The sequence below is a fragment of the Pipistrellus kuhlii genome, unplaced genomic scaffold (genome assembly GCF_014108245.1).
Source record: "Pipistrellus kuhlii isolate mPipKuh1 unplaced genomic scaffold, mPipKuh1.p scaffold_m20_p_9, whole genome shotgun sequence".
Taxonomy (NCBI): Eukaryota; Metazoa; Chordata; class Mammalia; order Chiroptera; family Vespertilionidae; genus Pipistrellus; species Pipistrellus kuhlii.
The window spans coordinates 58,283,140-58,298,501 of record NW_023425595.1 but is presented as its reverse complement, the minus strand read 5'-3'; the positions used below and the strand labels follow the sequence as shown (position 1 = coordinate 58,298,501).

General features: G+C 40.2%; 1 protein-coding gene across 1 annotated transcript in view; it reads left to right on the top strand.

The window, feature by feature from the left end:
• GUCY1A2 (guanylate cyclase 1 soluble subunit alpha 2) overlaps window positions 1-15,362 on the top strand; it is a 244,959-nt gene that overhangs the window by 31,222 nt on the left and 198,375 nt on the right. The window contains exons 2-3 of the mRNA XM_036426867.2: window positions 2,828-2,889; window positions 11,293-11,414. Coding sequence (XP_036282760.1) covers window positions 2,828-2,889; window positions 11,293-11,414 — 184 coding nt within the window. The remainder of the gene's footprint in view (window positions 1-2,827; window positions 2,890-11,292; window positions 11,415-15,362) is intronic.

The window sequence follows — 15,362 nt, the reverse complement described above, 5'->3', positions numbered from 1 at the left end:
ACTCAGTTGCCAGTCCTCTCCGCACACGTATCTTAGAACCTCTGCCTTCTGCAGCTCCTCTGAATCTCAGTGTGCATTTCTCTTTCCTTCTAGTTGCAGAATTTCCACTCAGCCAGCCTTCCTGTAGTTCTGGATGATGTTTGTTTTGTCTTTTAGTTGTAGTTTTGAAATTGTTGTGCAAGGCAGCAGTTTAGGTGTTTACCTATGCTGCCATCTTGGTTTCTTCACTGACTCTTTTTTTTTTTTAATATATATTTTTTTATTTCCTAGAGGAAGGAAGAGTGAAAGATAGAAACATCAATGATAAGAGAGAATCATTGATTGGCTGCCTCGTGCATGCCCCCTACTGGAGATTGAGCCCCCAACCTGGGATGTTCCTTTGACTGGAAAAGAATCTGGGACCCTTTGGTCCACAGGCCAACACTCTATCCACTGAGCCAAACATACATAGACTCTTAATAAATGGACCCTATGACTGTCAAGGCAGAAGTCAGCCTATGGAAGCTCACATGTGGGTCTTCACTTCATGCTTTTTTATTTAGATCAGAGAGACCCTGAGTTATATGAGGATGTCTGTCTCTCACCGATAAAGCCATAGGTTGAGCAATCAGGCAAACTCTGGAGAAAATTCCAGTGAATTCTCTGAGATTAGACACTCAGAGGAATCAGGTTTATATTGAAGTCATCCTTGGCTTGTTAAAGATTAGGGGCTACTCTGCAGTTGGCCTCCAAGCTTGTAGCTTAGACCATCAGAATGTGTCCACTGGCCTGACAAGCAACAGGAAGTACATGAATGCTCTAGCAAGTTGAAGCTTCGTTCCATGTGCTCAGAGAACATTTTCCTTTTAATGTATTTGGGAACTATAAGTTTATCTCCTGCTGGGGAGTAAAAAGTAATTGCTTCACATAAGAAAAAAGTCAACTCTTATAAAGGCTTAACTCCTTTCACAAATATGCACTTTTTAAAACCTGGGAAATTCTTGATACTGGGACAAAAAAATGTCCTTAGTAAAAATGAGGTCATTCTGGTCTTAAAAGGCCCTGTGCACTTTCTGGTTCCTGCTTTCTGTTCCATGTTTTGGGACCAGAGGTTATTGGGAGGATAAATCCCCCTGTGGATATTAACTGCTTTTAGGGCATGTTGCCAAGAAAAAGTTATCTTAGCTCAGAAACTGCCAAACCAATGCAAGAGGCCCAGCTCTCAGGGGTACTGAGCCAGGGATTGATAATGACTTGGTGAAGGTTGGCTGTGGGGTGGATTTTTAAAGCACGCTTTTCCTGTGCTCCAGGATTGCTGTGTCTGCTTCATCCTCCCTAGATTTCTCAGCAGCTCTATTGCTTCTTGGTTCAGGAGTGATTTTTCTCTCCTAGACACATTTTTATTTACTCTGCTTTGATTCTGTCCCAATGAGTAGAAACATTTGTGCCAGTCTGAAGCCTCATATTCATCTTTTTTTTTTAACCTACTGTAAATGAAAAACAGCCTTTTAAAGAAGTTGCCCTGTAGATACTCAGAGTCTGATTCCTTCTAAAATTGATTTCCGAATTGGCTTGGCAGGGTGAAGATCGTGTGTGAGGCCTTTGATTTGCTCAGGGTGTGGGTTCTCCTAAGTGACAGCGTAGAACATCTCAGTGGATGCTCTTGATTTAATTGAAGTTCACATTTTTCCCCCCCTAGCTTTCCCACAGCCATTCCTAGGAAGGAGGATGTTGATGCTTTGAAGAGTGTTAGGGAGATAATTATATCTATCCTGGATGTTTTCATAACAAGATGACCATGGAAGGGGTTCAAGTGGACCTTGACAACAACCTTCGTAGTCTCCTCTGAATTAAGGATTGTTGAGATGGCCACTTTGAAAGCTTAGGGATGGGAAATAATTCGATATTTCTGAATTGCTTCTTAGGTACCAGCACAGTGCTAGGTCCTTTGAGGTCACACTTTTAGACTTATCTAGGTTTTGAAGTTTAGTTAGTGGGAGCCCACGGGGTCATCTAACTACCTTGCTGTCTTAACATCTTGAAGAGTCTGTGTCAAAGTCATGATATTCCCCTAAAATTCATCCATCGCTATAATGGATCAATATTTTGATAAACATTTGATAGCTTGTTTCTGCTTGATTGACTGCAACATTCTATTATTTTAAAATTTGACACTGAAAATTTGGTTTTTATTTTGATTTGTTAATAAAATCTATGTTCTAGGATCTTAGAGTCACTTTTATGGCTCCATAGATCTGAAATGCCAAGTTTAGGCTCTGTTGCCTAAATAAGTCTAAGAATCATTTTTGGATCTGAGCTTAAGAAACTCTATTTTCAGCTGGCATGGAGAGGAGAGAATTATAAAATTTGGTCTTGAACCATTTAGGTATTTGCTTCAGACCCCATTTCTTGCCCCGAGCACTTGTGATCCCCCTAGGAGGCTTCAGAACCCTTGCTTGGAATCTCTTGGATAGTAAGGAAGTCAGGCTTGCCCTGGGTATGACCCATGAATCTTCAGTACATCCCCTCCCACTGCCCCTGGGGCCTAGGTTTATTTTAGGCAGCCAGCGAGTGTTTTATTGATCTTAATAGCCGACACAAAATAATTGGGAAAAATATGGCCAGGAAATGCTATTGTATTTGAAATTGGGAAATTCTGGGTAATTACTGAGTGCCTTACATTAGTTCCTGTGGGGAAAATACATGGCAGAAGGCATCATGGGTTAATATTATAAAGAAAAGTCTCTTCTGAGATAAATCAGAAGCTACATATCTGCCTATGATGCTCAGAATGGGAATGGCGCTGATTTGCTGATAATTTATTATTATTATTATTATTATTCTGTAGCCTCAGACGATTCAGCAAACTCTCAAGAGGACATTGCAGTATTATGAGCACCAAGTTATTGGGTAAGTAAAAATGGATGTTGGTCATTACTGGGGCAAATTAAAGATAATTACTCAAACATAACTGTTGAGCATGTAGTTTTCTGCCATCAGGTCAGCCTTATTTCATAGGGGTGTGCGCTCAGCGTGGAGAGTGGCTTATGCAGGGACCCCGGAATGACTACCTTAGGCTTATTTGTGTTTAATAATTTTAAGTAAAATTCCCTTTGGTATTACTTTTTATTTTTTCTTCTTGTGCTTTTTTTCTTCTTTTCTTTTTCTTTGTGTTTATCTCATTTTCATCCATTTCATTTCATCTCATAATTTTGCCTTAGAAATGTGCTAAGATGTACCAACTGAGATGCTTTAATCCTTCAGTAAAGTTTACTCAAAATCATTACAAGTTTAATACAGTTCAGCGAGAGGTATTATTTTAGCTAGAGTCACATGCCGAATTTTTCATTTTTATGCCCCATTTGTTGACATCATTGTGATATGGTGTATAGTAAGACTTGAGGCCAAAAAACATTTCAGGGATGCATAGAACTTTTAAGTAACTATCTCTTTTGTAGAGGGTGGTGATAATAATAACTAAAGCAAGGATTAGATGTCATTATTATATGAGATAATTTCAATGAAAGTATTTTGTAAATAGAAAGCTCCAAATGAATGAAAGGCATACCTTTTTTTCCCCTTCCTCTTTTCCCCTCTCTTTGAAAAAATTTTTATCTTTATTGTTGAACGTATTACAAATGTCCTCTTCCCCCCTCCCCCCATTAACTCTCTTCACCCTGGCCCCCACTCCCAGGCCTTCACCACACTCTTGTTTGTGTTCATGGGTTATACATATATGCATATAAGTTTTTTGGTTAATTACCACCCCTCCTCAATCTATCCCATGCTTCTATGTCTCTGGATCTATTTTGTTCATCTATTTATTTTGTTCATTAGACTCCACATATGACCTTTTATTGTCTGTTATAGAAAGCAATTTGAAAATACAAAATCCTAAATTTACTTTCTGATGAAAACTAGCTATTTAAATTCATCGGCATTAGGAAGGCATGTTTTTAATTTACCTTGTTAATATTCTCTATGTGCTACCATGATTTTTCTTTGTAAGTTTTTAAAGGACTATTGAGGTATTAAGATTCAAATCCTGATACCTCTTGACATGCTTTTGGAATCATTGAAGATTTATTGTTACTAGTCATTGCCATGAGTCTCAAGGATATATATATATATATATATATATATATATATATATATATATATATATTTTTTTTTTTTTTTTTCTATTAAGATGTTACATAATTTTTTATAAACAAAAAGGAAGAAAACTTAATAGGAAAAAAAACCCCCAAAACCACAGTACCTAGTATGATGCTATATACTTGAAGTGCGTGATGATTATGTTGTTATTTCAAAGGGAATTGCTTTGAAACTTTGTCATACCAATCCTCAAGAGTGCCTCGCTGGGAAAAACACATTATTTAAACTCACAAGAAGGCTTTTAGTTTGAGGCCATTAGGGATTTTAAATGGTTTAACCTAATGGAGATAAAGAATGTAAGAATGTCAAATTAATCTCTCTCCACACATTCTAAATAAAACTTAATTACTCTCATTGGATATGCTGCTTTCTAAGTATGGTGTTGGGTTAAATTTGCCAATATTCTTAGATCAGTTCCTGGTATATGGTAAGTACTACATATTTGCTCTTAGGTTTATTACCATCATCATTATTAATATTTTATAACAATGTTAGTAATCAAATGCAAATTATTTTATGGAGTTATGAATGCCCTTTCTGATGTGAAACCTAATAATAACTGATGAAATAGTCCCATTTGTGAACTAGATTATGTCTTCTAGGCCAATTGGAATCTTGTAAATTTGATCATCTAGATAACTAAACTATATTACCATAACCAGCTGAAAATTCATATTTTGTTTTTAAGATGGAGTTGTCTTTCATATAAGTTACAGCCTCAACTCTCCCTTCTCTCCTTCTGTGTATAAATAGCCTGTGGTGGTTCTTTGTTCGGTACCTAAATGGTCCTTTCTAGTTCTGTTTAATGCAGACACCAAATAATGAAAACAGACAGGGAATGTGACTCCAATATAAAGAGGTGTCCTGAAGTTGGACTGGTTCCAAATAGACCTGTTAGCATACTTCTTACTTGGGTGTTGGCTGTCTTCTGCGGACTTGAAGTGCCTTTGCTCACTGCCTGTATTTGTACTCATGCCGATGAAGGATGAAGACAGAAAAGGACAAGTTGGCAGAATAGTGTTATATTTGCTTTTCTTGACTTTCTCTTTCTTTTCCTTCAGTCGTGGCTTCCATGTCCAAAGCCCTCCTTTGCCTTTTAGACTTCTTTCCCCTTCCTTTCTCTTTTCAGCACTGAGAAAGGAGGGCATCTGTTACCACTAACATTTGGATTTACATGTATTCACACCAAGGTGTTGTTCCTCTTAAGACAATACAAATGAAGGCTTTTTATCTCTAACTATGAAAAGGAATGTTTTCTTTTTCTTTTCTTTTTTAGTGAAAGGAATTTCAGGTAGCAAGTGCTGGCAAGCATTGTTTTACATATTCCTGGGGATGTTCTGGTGGGGAATGGATGCTTTTCCTAATGCCTAAAAGGGGGCTTTGCCTAAGGCTTGTCTTGAGGTAATGCAGTTTATAGGTGCTGTGGGGGTTGGGATGATGAATGCAGAGGGATTGCAGGGAGTAGGATCTATAATAGTCCTTCTCAATTTCTTAATCCAGCCTCTAACCATTGACTTTCCCATGCTCCCTTTCCTTTCCTTTAAAGCTCTGCCCTTGGATCTGCTTTATTTATTAGACTCCATGATTCTGCCTTTTGATGAATTCATATGCCAGTAGCCTATAGACATCCTCAGAGGCATTTTTAGTCTCCAAGACCTAGACTTGGATGCAGGGAGCAGTTCAAAGGATCACACAGATGGAGGGTTGGGAGGGAGCAGAGGATGGAGCTTCTCATTAGGCAGTAAGATAGCCTCTCTGAAGCTCAGCAACTTTATCTTTAAACGTTGGTTCTGCTCCTTAATTCATCCATTCACTTGTTCATTTATTCATTCATAGACATCATTCAAGTTGGAAAATGAGCGCTAAAATAATTTATTCATGTGGTGTGATAAATCTCTTCCTCTCCATTGTCACCATCCTTTCTCACTTAGAGGTTCCCATCTAGTTTTTTGGTATCCACTCCCGTCCCTTAACACTATATTCTCACCGCAGCCAAATGATAAAAAAAGTTAGGTCATACCATTTCCTTTAGCCCAGTGGTTCTCAAGTGTTAATGGGTATTAGAATCACCTGTCAGACTTGCTGAACCTCAGATTTCTGGGCCCTGCCTCCACCATTCCCCATCAGGTTGTCTGGGAGAGGCTCAAGAATTGGCATTCTTAAAATTTTTATTTGAAATACAATTCAGATTTATTAATCACTTATGTCTGAATAAAACATAGACACATACAAACACCCTACTTTGTTTTTGTCACACTGCCTTGTTATTATTGTATCACAGCATCAATTCATATATTTTTTAGGTGAGATCCCAATATGGAGGTCTTATTTATTATAACTCAGCCAAAGGAGTTGGCATGTCTAAGTTCCCAGATTATGCTGATGCATCAGGTCCAGGGATCACACTTCGAAATCCTGGTGTTGAACCGTATCAAGACTGACTGTGATCAGATAAAATCCGAATTCTTCCTGTGACCTGTCCTCTGCATACCTCTCTGATTTCATCCCCTTCCACTCCCCCTATTTCACTCCACTCCAACATTCCAGCCACCTGTTGGTATCTCAACTATACCAAGCTTGCTCAACCTCCAGGCCTTTGCATGCACTGTTTCCTTTTCCTGTAATGCTTTGTTTCCAGGTGTTTGTATATATTATTCTTTTTATACATTTAGGTGTCTGTTTAAATATAATATCTTCTGAAGAACCTTCCCTGGTCACCCAATCTAAAGTGGCCCTCCATCCCCTACCTCAGCCTCCAACTCTGATCATTCTGTTTTACTCTTCATTATTCCTTTTCATAGTGCTTATCATTAGCTTATATGACCTCACTTGTTTTATTATTTGATTATTTATCTTACTTTTATATTTCTGTACTTTTGTAAATGCTTGGTACATAGCAGGGACTAACAATTTTTTTTTTTTTGGGGGGGGGGAGCAGTGAGGAAGTGTGAATAAATAAATAAGTTGCACCCTAGGGGTATGAACACAAATTTGTATATAATGGATAAAAGAGTGAATTATGCTTGGGAAGGGGGTGTAAAATGAGGGGTGAGCCCAAAAGAATTATAAATTTATAGTGCTAGTACCCAGGACCCTTTTCTTTATAGCTAAACTAGAGATCCAGTACACAAAATTCATGCACGGGGGATGAGAGGGGTGGGAGGGTGGAGTCCCTCAGCCCAGCCTGCACCCTCTTGCAATCCAGGATTGCTGGGTCCTAACTGTTCACCTGCCTGCTTACCTGATCACCTCTAACCACTCTGCCTCCCTGCTTGATTGCCCCTAACTGCTCACCTGTCTGCCTGATCACCCCTAACCACTTGCTTGCTTGCCTGATGGCTCCTAACTGCTAGCCTGCCTGCCTGATTGCCCCTAACCACCTCTGCCTTGGCTCCCCGCTGCTGCAGCTTCTTCTGGAAGGACATCCAGAATGACATCTGAAACGTCGTTTGGCTGTCTGGTCTAATAAGCATATTACGCTTTTATTATAGATTACATTCATTTATTTGCATAGTTTTCCATTAACACTTAATGTTCTGCCACTGTGTGTCAGATTGATTTTATGGTACCTTTTGATTACTATATGAATCCTACACAAGAATGCTCACTTGAATAGCTTCTTGTTTGTGTAACCTAGTTGTCTTCTCCTCCCTCAACCTAGAATGAGAAAAGGGAGCATTGAATGTACATGCTTGTGCTGCTTTAACTCAAGCCTCTAGGGATGGACTAGGTTTTGGGGCAGTGTTGGGTGGGAAGAATACTGGGAAGAAAAAGGGGTAAGGAGGAGATACTAAGGTTCTTCTGGGAACAAAAAGGAAGTCAGGATGGAGGCACATCTGCTTTACAATGACATTTGTGTCTGATGCCATTCTTGATACTGTCGTCTGCCCTTCCTTCTCTCTGTGCATCCTTGTTGTGTAGTATAGAGCAGGGACTGAAAAAATGTGCTTCGGAAGCAGACATACTAGATACATTAGACTTAAAAGTCAGATTCTACCTTTGATCCTGGATGGATTATTAAACCACTCTGAGCCTCGATTTTCTTATTTTTAAAAGGGTAATAATTACAGGGTTGGGTAAATTTTGAATAAAATATTAATGATAATGTGTTAAGACATGTAATCATATAAAGTAGTACAGTACCTGGTACACAAGAATAATCAATACATTTGTTGAATTATTACCACCATTAGTACCTGACTCCTATGCACCTCAATTTTCATGGATTGTCCTTTCCTTGGCTCTCCTGTTCCATCCTTTCCCTGTCCTCCATGAGCCTTTAAAGTTTGCAATCAGTTGGTTAGCATCAGGAGCTAAACATAAGCATGCCCCCTCCTGTTCTAGTTACCACTTTCTTCTTACAAAGTTTGGATTCTTTTTTTTTTAAACCTAAATTTCTGCCTCTGGAGTGCCTAACCCAACTACTGTTACTCATGTTTATACTGCATTACTCCTACTGGTCTGTAGCTCACAAAAGCAGGTTACTATGACAGTGTAGACAAAGCAGAGATTTCTTTAACACTATGATTAAAAGCACATGATAATCTTTTGGAGTTTTTATGTTCATTCATTATACATTTTAACAGGAAAGTACAAAGAAATATGTATTTAGAATGATGTCATTAACTTTTTTTTTTTCTTTTGCCAGAATTAGTATCATTGTGCTAATACCCTGGGTAGGATTGCTGCCAACCTCATATTGGCCTGGAATGCCATTTCCTATAGTCATCTAAAATTAAATTCTATTACTCCAATCATCACTGTGGGCCCTGTGTTTGTTTTATACAGCCAACCTTCTGTTCTCTTTTTCTTTTGACAATTGGATGGGGATTAAGCTAGAATAATTTCAAAAGAACATTAGAAGTAAAATTAGGAGTGGGTGAACTCTGATTATATTGGAAACAAACGTCAATGGTATTACTTATATAATTCCATGGTTAGGTTTTTGTGGTTGTAGATTTTTTTAATCTAAAACATGATCTAGTATTTTTATGTATTTACAAAAAATAATTATCTTGTGGAATAAAAACAAGACGTTAGATGAAAGCTAATAGCTATTGATTGCTCCCTACGTGTGAGCCAATACATGGGGCACTTTACATCTGTTATTTTATTTAGTCCTAACTACCTATTTCATAGAATCATTGTACAGTTGAATAAATCAGGACTGTGACAAAAATATTTGAAAATGGTGGCACTTGATTTAAACATACTTTCTTTGTCTCTGTTTAACACCCATGTTCCCCTTTCCACCTTTTATTGACTGAGTACTGCCTTCTAGAAACTGTAGAAAGCATTTTGCCTAACTGTTTTTTGGAGTCAGATCTCAGTAAGGTGTACAACCACTAAGCCATTTTACCTTTTCTCTCCAATCACATCAAACATGTTAGCATGAGTCCCCTTCAATGTCAGCTTGGGCACATCACTGTTTTCCAAATGCATTCAGGGAGTATAAAGTCCACTTCAGACCAACTGAAATCTTTAATCTCACGTCCCATCTCACTCTTATACCCCTCTGTGCCTGGGCCCGCTTGGCCTGAGGAACTCCCAAAGCAGTGCAGAGGGGATGTGATGTGGCTGTTCACTCCCACCCTCCAGGCCACTCCTTTCTAGGTCCTGTTCTCTTCCGATGTGAGGTGCCAGGCGAGAATGGACAGGAAAACCTCACTGGTTGCTGCAATAGTCCCTTCTTGGCAGTGATGTCCTCAGTGAGGTGCATGGATGGGCCCGCTTTGCTTCAGAGGCCCCTGCCCTGGACCTGAGGCCTGCACCCCTCACTCAGTCTTGCTAGTGGGATTCTTACCCCTGCCTGGAAAACAGTGGATGGAACATCAGGCATGACTACAGGCTGTTCCCAGTTTGGCGCCTTCTTTTTCCTGTTGTAACTCTCTCCAGAAACTACTTTCTCTGCTCAGTGTGGCACAAAGGGATGGTCCAGAATTCCTCAGCAGATGTCCACTGAGGAGTGAGACATTCAAGCCCCAAACTCTCTCAGCAGCTGGGCTCCCTCAGGGAGCAACCCCTGCTCTTCTTTCCTCATGGGGGGAGGGGAAAAGCTCTCTTTCTAGGCCAGTGGGCCAGTGGCCCTTCTGAGGATTTCCTTTCTATGTTTGCATATCTCTTCACTCCTGTCAGGTGGCGGTGGGTGAGAGTGGCAGTGGCTCTTTAGTCATTTCAGAGGTTCTGGAGATGTCTGGTCTTCTTGGCTTCTCTTTTGGAATGTGGGAGCTTTGGTGCCTTCGCTCTTAGTCAGAGCAGCTGGAGAAATTCCAGTTAACATCTGGTTACAGCATTCTGTCATGCCGTCCGTACAAGAACCCTAGGAAGCTTCTCCATTTTATGAAGGAGGAAAGTTAGACTACAGAGGTGAGGTTACTTGCCCCTAATCTCACAGGTAGAAAATGGTAAAGAACGTGAAGGGGCACAAGACGTACGCTGTTTCAGTTATAAAATAAGTCACAGGGCTGCAGTATGCAGCGTAGGGAATCTAGTCAATAATATCCAAACAACCTTGGGTGATGACAGATGGTTGCTAGACGTAGCCTGGTGACCACTTTGTTACATATATTAATGTTGAATAAGCCTGTTGGATACCTGAAACTAATATAATATCACCTATTGATTTTGTTAATTTAAAAAGAAAATGGTGAGACCATGATTGAAATTCTGTCAGCCTCCAATTTGTTTGCTTATTATCCAAGCACCACGCTGTCTTCCTGACTGTCTGTGATAGAGGTTAAGACGTATTTGCTTTCAACACAGTTGGTGCCAATGCACTAAATTAGTGGTGTTAATTTTTTTTCTAGGCAAGTTCTGTATAGAAGCAATTGCCAGCAGCTATGAAACACGCACATAAGGACATTTTAGTTACATAAAGCTCATCTACCTTCTGGTTTTCCTCATTTATTATTCTCCCCCCCCCCCCCAAACATAGATTCCTTATTAGTGATTGTCTCCAGTTCCAGGTCCACACTGCTAATGCTGATGTTAATGGTGGGTAATGTCATAAACTACGTCTTAAAGGGTCAGCTATTTTAAAATGTGATTTTGCTGAGAGCACAGACCACGTGCATTGGTGCATATGTATATGAGTGCATTTGCAGATGCAGATGCTTTGACATTTTTCTCCATATGCTGATTTTGTTTTTTTCTTAGTTACAGGGATGCAGAAAAGAATTTCCACAATATCTCTAACAGATGCTCCTATGCGGACCATTCCAGCAAAGAGGAAATCGAGGACATCTCGGGAATTCTTCAGTGCACTGCTAACATACTCGGTATATTAACTACATGTTTATATAGTTAAGAGAGAATGAATGAGGAAAATGAGAAAAGTAAAGGTGTAAATGTTTTATTTTCTACTGATGAAAAGTTTGGTAGATTGAAGCTATGTCAGATTGAGACCTTGTCATCAAGTGATCTAATTTCAATACTCCTGAAGATGCTTCAGTGGAAATTATATGTGGCATTTGCCTGGAGATTGGAAAACATTATAATAAAAATACATTCCACCGAAACTGGTTTGGCTCAGTGGATAGAGCGTCAGCCTGCAGACTGAAAGGTCCTGGGTTTGATTCTGGTCAAGGGCATGTACCTTGGTTGCGGGCACATCCCCAGCGGGGGGTGTGCAAGAGGCAGCTGGTCGAGGATTCTCTCATTGATGTTTCAAGCTCTCTATCTCTCTTTCTTCCTCTCTACAAAAAATCAATTAAGAAATATATATATATATATACATGCATTCCAGGGAAACTTTTCTAAGTATGTTTGCCCTCAACTAAAATTGAGGATCTTTCTGTCCTCTCAAGGCCCAAATGCTATTATTTCTGATATGATTGCTCCATTGTTTCTGGGAGGCTCTGGTTGTGGCTGGAGAATAGGTCATAGGTACTCAGTGGACTCAGAAGGAGTGAGGCAGGTCATCTCCAGAGGGCTGTGTGCCCTGGGTGGTAGTGTGTGTGTCCATCTTAAAGATCCTAGTATTTATGACCAAGGTGCTATTTTTGAGTGCTCCCCAAAGGACTAAGGGTTGCTGCTATAAACTGCACTTAATCATGCACTCAGCATCAAGGGACCATAACGATCCATACGTCACACTATAATATGTGATGTTCTTGGTGTGTGAGACCTATGCTGTATTATACGCAAAGTAGGTACCACAGCAGGAATACCTCTTGCCCTCATGTCTTACAGAGTTTTTTTTAGTGAACAATAACCTCTTTCAAATTTTGTTGAATCCTCCTTTTTCCTTCTGACTGAGAGGAATCCATGCGGTGATGGCAGGGACAAGAAATCTTAGGGACTGACTCCAGGGGGAGCTCAGAATCACATTTCCCTCAGAGTCAGGCGATGGAAATGGGGGCAAAGTTGTTTTCACGATTTTCTCTCCCTTTAGAGTAAGTGCTTTCCTTGGAGACTTCTGAGTCCCTTTCACAAACAAATTCCAGATAACTTCAACCCAGATTTTTCTAAACTTATCTGACTCCTAGTGGCTTATACACTCAAGTGGAGACTCCAGAATACATGACTACATTTTCATCCTAGGTATCTTCGTAAACACAAGATATTATTCTAAGAACATGGAGATTTTGTGAGGGGAAGCATATAGATGTGTAAGTGGTTTGTCTGTAATAGCTCAATCTTAGTCTTAGTACAACTGTGGGAATGTCGTACCCCAAGTAAATCCTATTGTTGGATCAGATGAAGGATGAGGATAAAGGAAGGGCAGACGGGCATTACCCTGGAGCTGTTCACAGTTTTCTGATTTTGTATTTTCAAGGACTCTCCCATCATTAACATCTCTTTCTCTGGACACATTGTAGGTGAGGTGATGCCCCACTAAGAAGGATGTATCAGAATCTTGACTGAAGGATGTTTAGTATTTTTTAAAAACACATTTTTTGTTGATTTCAGAGAGGAAGGGAGAGGGAGAGAGAGACAGAAACATCAGTGATGAGAGAGAATCATGGATCGGCTGCCTCTTGCACATCCCCCCCACACCCACAGGGGATTGAGCCCGAAACCCAGACATGTGCCCTTGACTGGAATCAAACCTGGGACCCTTCTGTCTGCAGGCAGGTGCTCTATCCACTGAGCAAGACCAGCCAGGGCAAAGTTGCTCTTACCCATTTATAAACATTTCCTTGTATTTTCCATCTCCTTTCCTTTTGCTTCCTACCTTGAGAATCAGTGGTTTAGAGAGAGTATGAGGTGTTCAAGATAATAAACATATAAGGAGTACTAATAGCATATGAACCATGACTTGCAGGCAAGTGTGCTCAAGTCCACAAAGAAACTCAAGGTCAGACAATTTGGCTTGGTAACTACCAGATGACACTGTGACCCAGAGCAGCTTAGTTGCCCTTCAACAGTAGCCATGAGGTACAGGGTGAGTAGTGAGTGGAAAGAGCAATAGGTAGTGTGCTACCTGATGATATTCGGGAATGAGTAGATTTAAGCTAGGTACTTATAATTTAGAAGATGACTGTATATCAGGTTTTGGATTTCCATAAATACTACATTTGTTCTAGAAAAGAAACACTTTCCCCCGCTACGGAACCATGGGTTGTTCCTAAAATGTAAAAAGTGTGACCTTGCAAAATTTAAATTTCTGAAGAGTAAAACTAAATGCCTGCCACCTGTTGGCCAGATGCTGGCCTGGATCTAACAGGTAATGATGGAGAGGTAGCTGTTCCCTTTTGAATAATGTCCTTTCATAACTCTTGAAATATTTGACTCTCTGAGGACAAATATAACAGCTTTATTGGTCATATTCATTGAAAGCTTTATGCTTTCTTCCCCATTAAAAAAAAATGATTTGAGAAAGAGAAATAAATATAAATATTCTAGAGGCCCTGTGCATGGAATTGTGCATGAGAGGGGTCCCTTGGCCTGGCCAGCGATTAGGGCCCATAATGGCATCTTGCCCAGTCCTGATCAGGGCTGGCCAGCAAGGGGCATGGGGTGGCCATGGAAGGTTCACCAGCTGGGCAAGGGGAGGGGCTGTAGAGGTTGGCCAGCAGGGGGGAAGGGACCGCAGGAGGTTGGCCGTGGCAGTGCACTGACCACCAGGGGGCTGATCGTACATTGTGCATCTGCCCCTGGTGGTTAGTGTGGGTCATAGCAACCAGTCTACTGGTTGAGTGGTCACTTAAGCTGTCATACATATAGATCATTCTGTTGTTCCACTTTGTTTATACAATCATTGGTTGCTTCTTATATGTGTCTGGGGATTGAACCCATAATTTAACAATATGCTAAGTAATGCTCTAACGGTCATTAGTCAACAGAGCCAAATATCAACAGTACAACTATTGAAATTTCTTTTGAGAGCCAAATTTTTTAAACTTAAACTTCTTCTAAAACCACTTCTTCAAAACAGACTCGCCCAGGCCGTGGCATTTTGTGAAAGAGCCACCATCAAGGGGCCAAGGAGCCACATGTGGCTCACGAGCCGCAGTTTGCCGACCACGGCTCTAACCAGCCGAGCCACCCAGCCAGTGAGACTTTTGTTTTTAACAAGTCATTGAACTATGATTTATTTTGGTTGGCTTAGATTTTATCTTTTTGAAAAATTACATTTAAATTCTCTTGTGTAATCATTTATGAGCATGCAAGAGTTGATTAACTCACTGGACAGAAAACCACTGCACAAGAAAGGAAGTTGTTTTATTTTGAGGGTGGGAGTTTAGTATGGAGAAATAGTTTCAACCAGGTTGGGAGAAATTTGATGCTTGGAAACCTTCTCTTTGTGGATGCCAGTAGGCAGTTTTCCAACCCTATGATTTATATTCATTACCTTTGGGGAAAGTGGTTAGAACATTGGTGGGATTGGGAAATACATACTTTTCTCACCTTCTTAACCTAGAAATGGTAGAGGCTAGAAATGTGTTTGCTCTCTCATCTGAATGTTATTTATATTTCACCTGTTAAGGAAAAAGCTTTAAAGTCATAGGTCAGAAAATATGATCAGAGTAGCACATTTTACTCTTTTCAGAGGGACCATCTCTATCGACTTACTATCCTCCTGAAGATAGTTTGACTATTCATTGGCTCTTCAAGTTGGACTTGGAATCTAGTAGTTGGCATGGATTAAGGAAGAGGCGCCTGAAGAGAGGAGCCAGCTTGCTACAGAAGGCCAGTGATGCCTCTGTCCTGTGTTTGCTCTGTCCTGGCTTCCCAGGACTCCCCGAAAAAGCGCATGCACATTACAGAGTGGCTCATGCCTG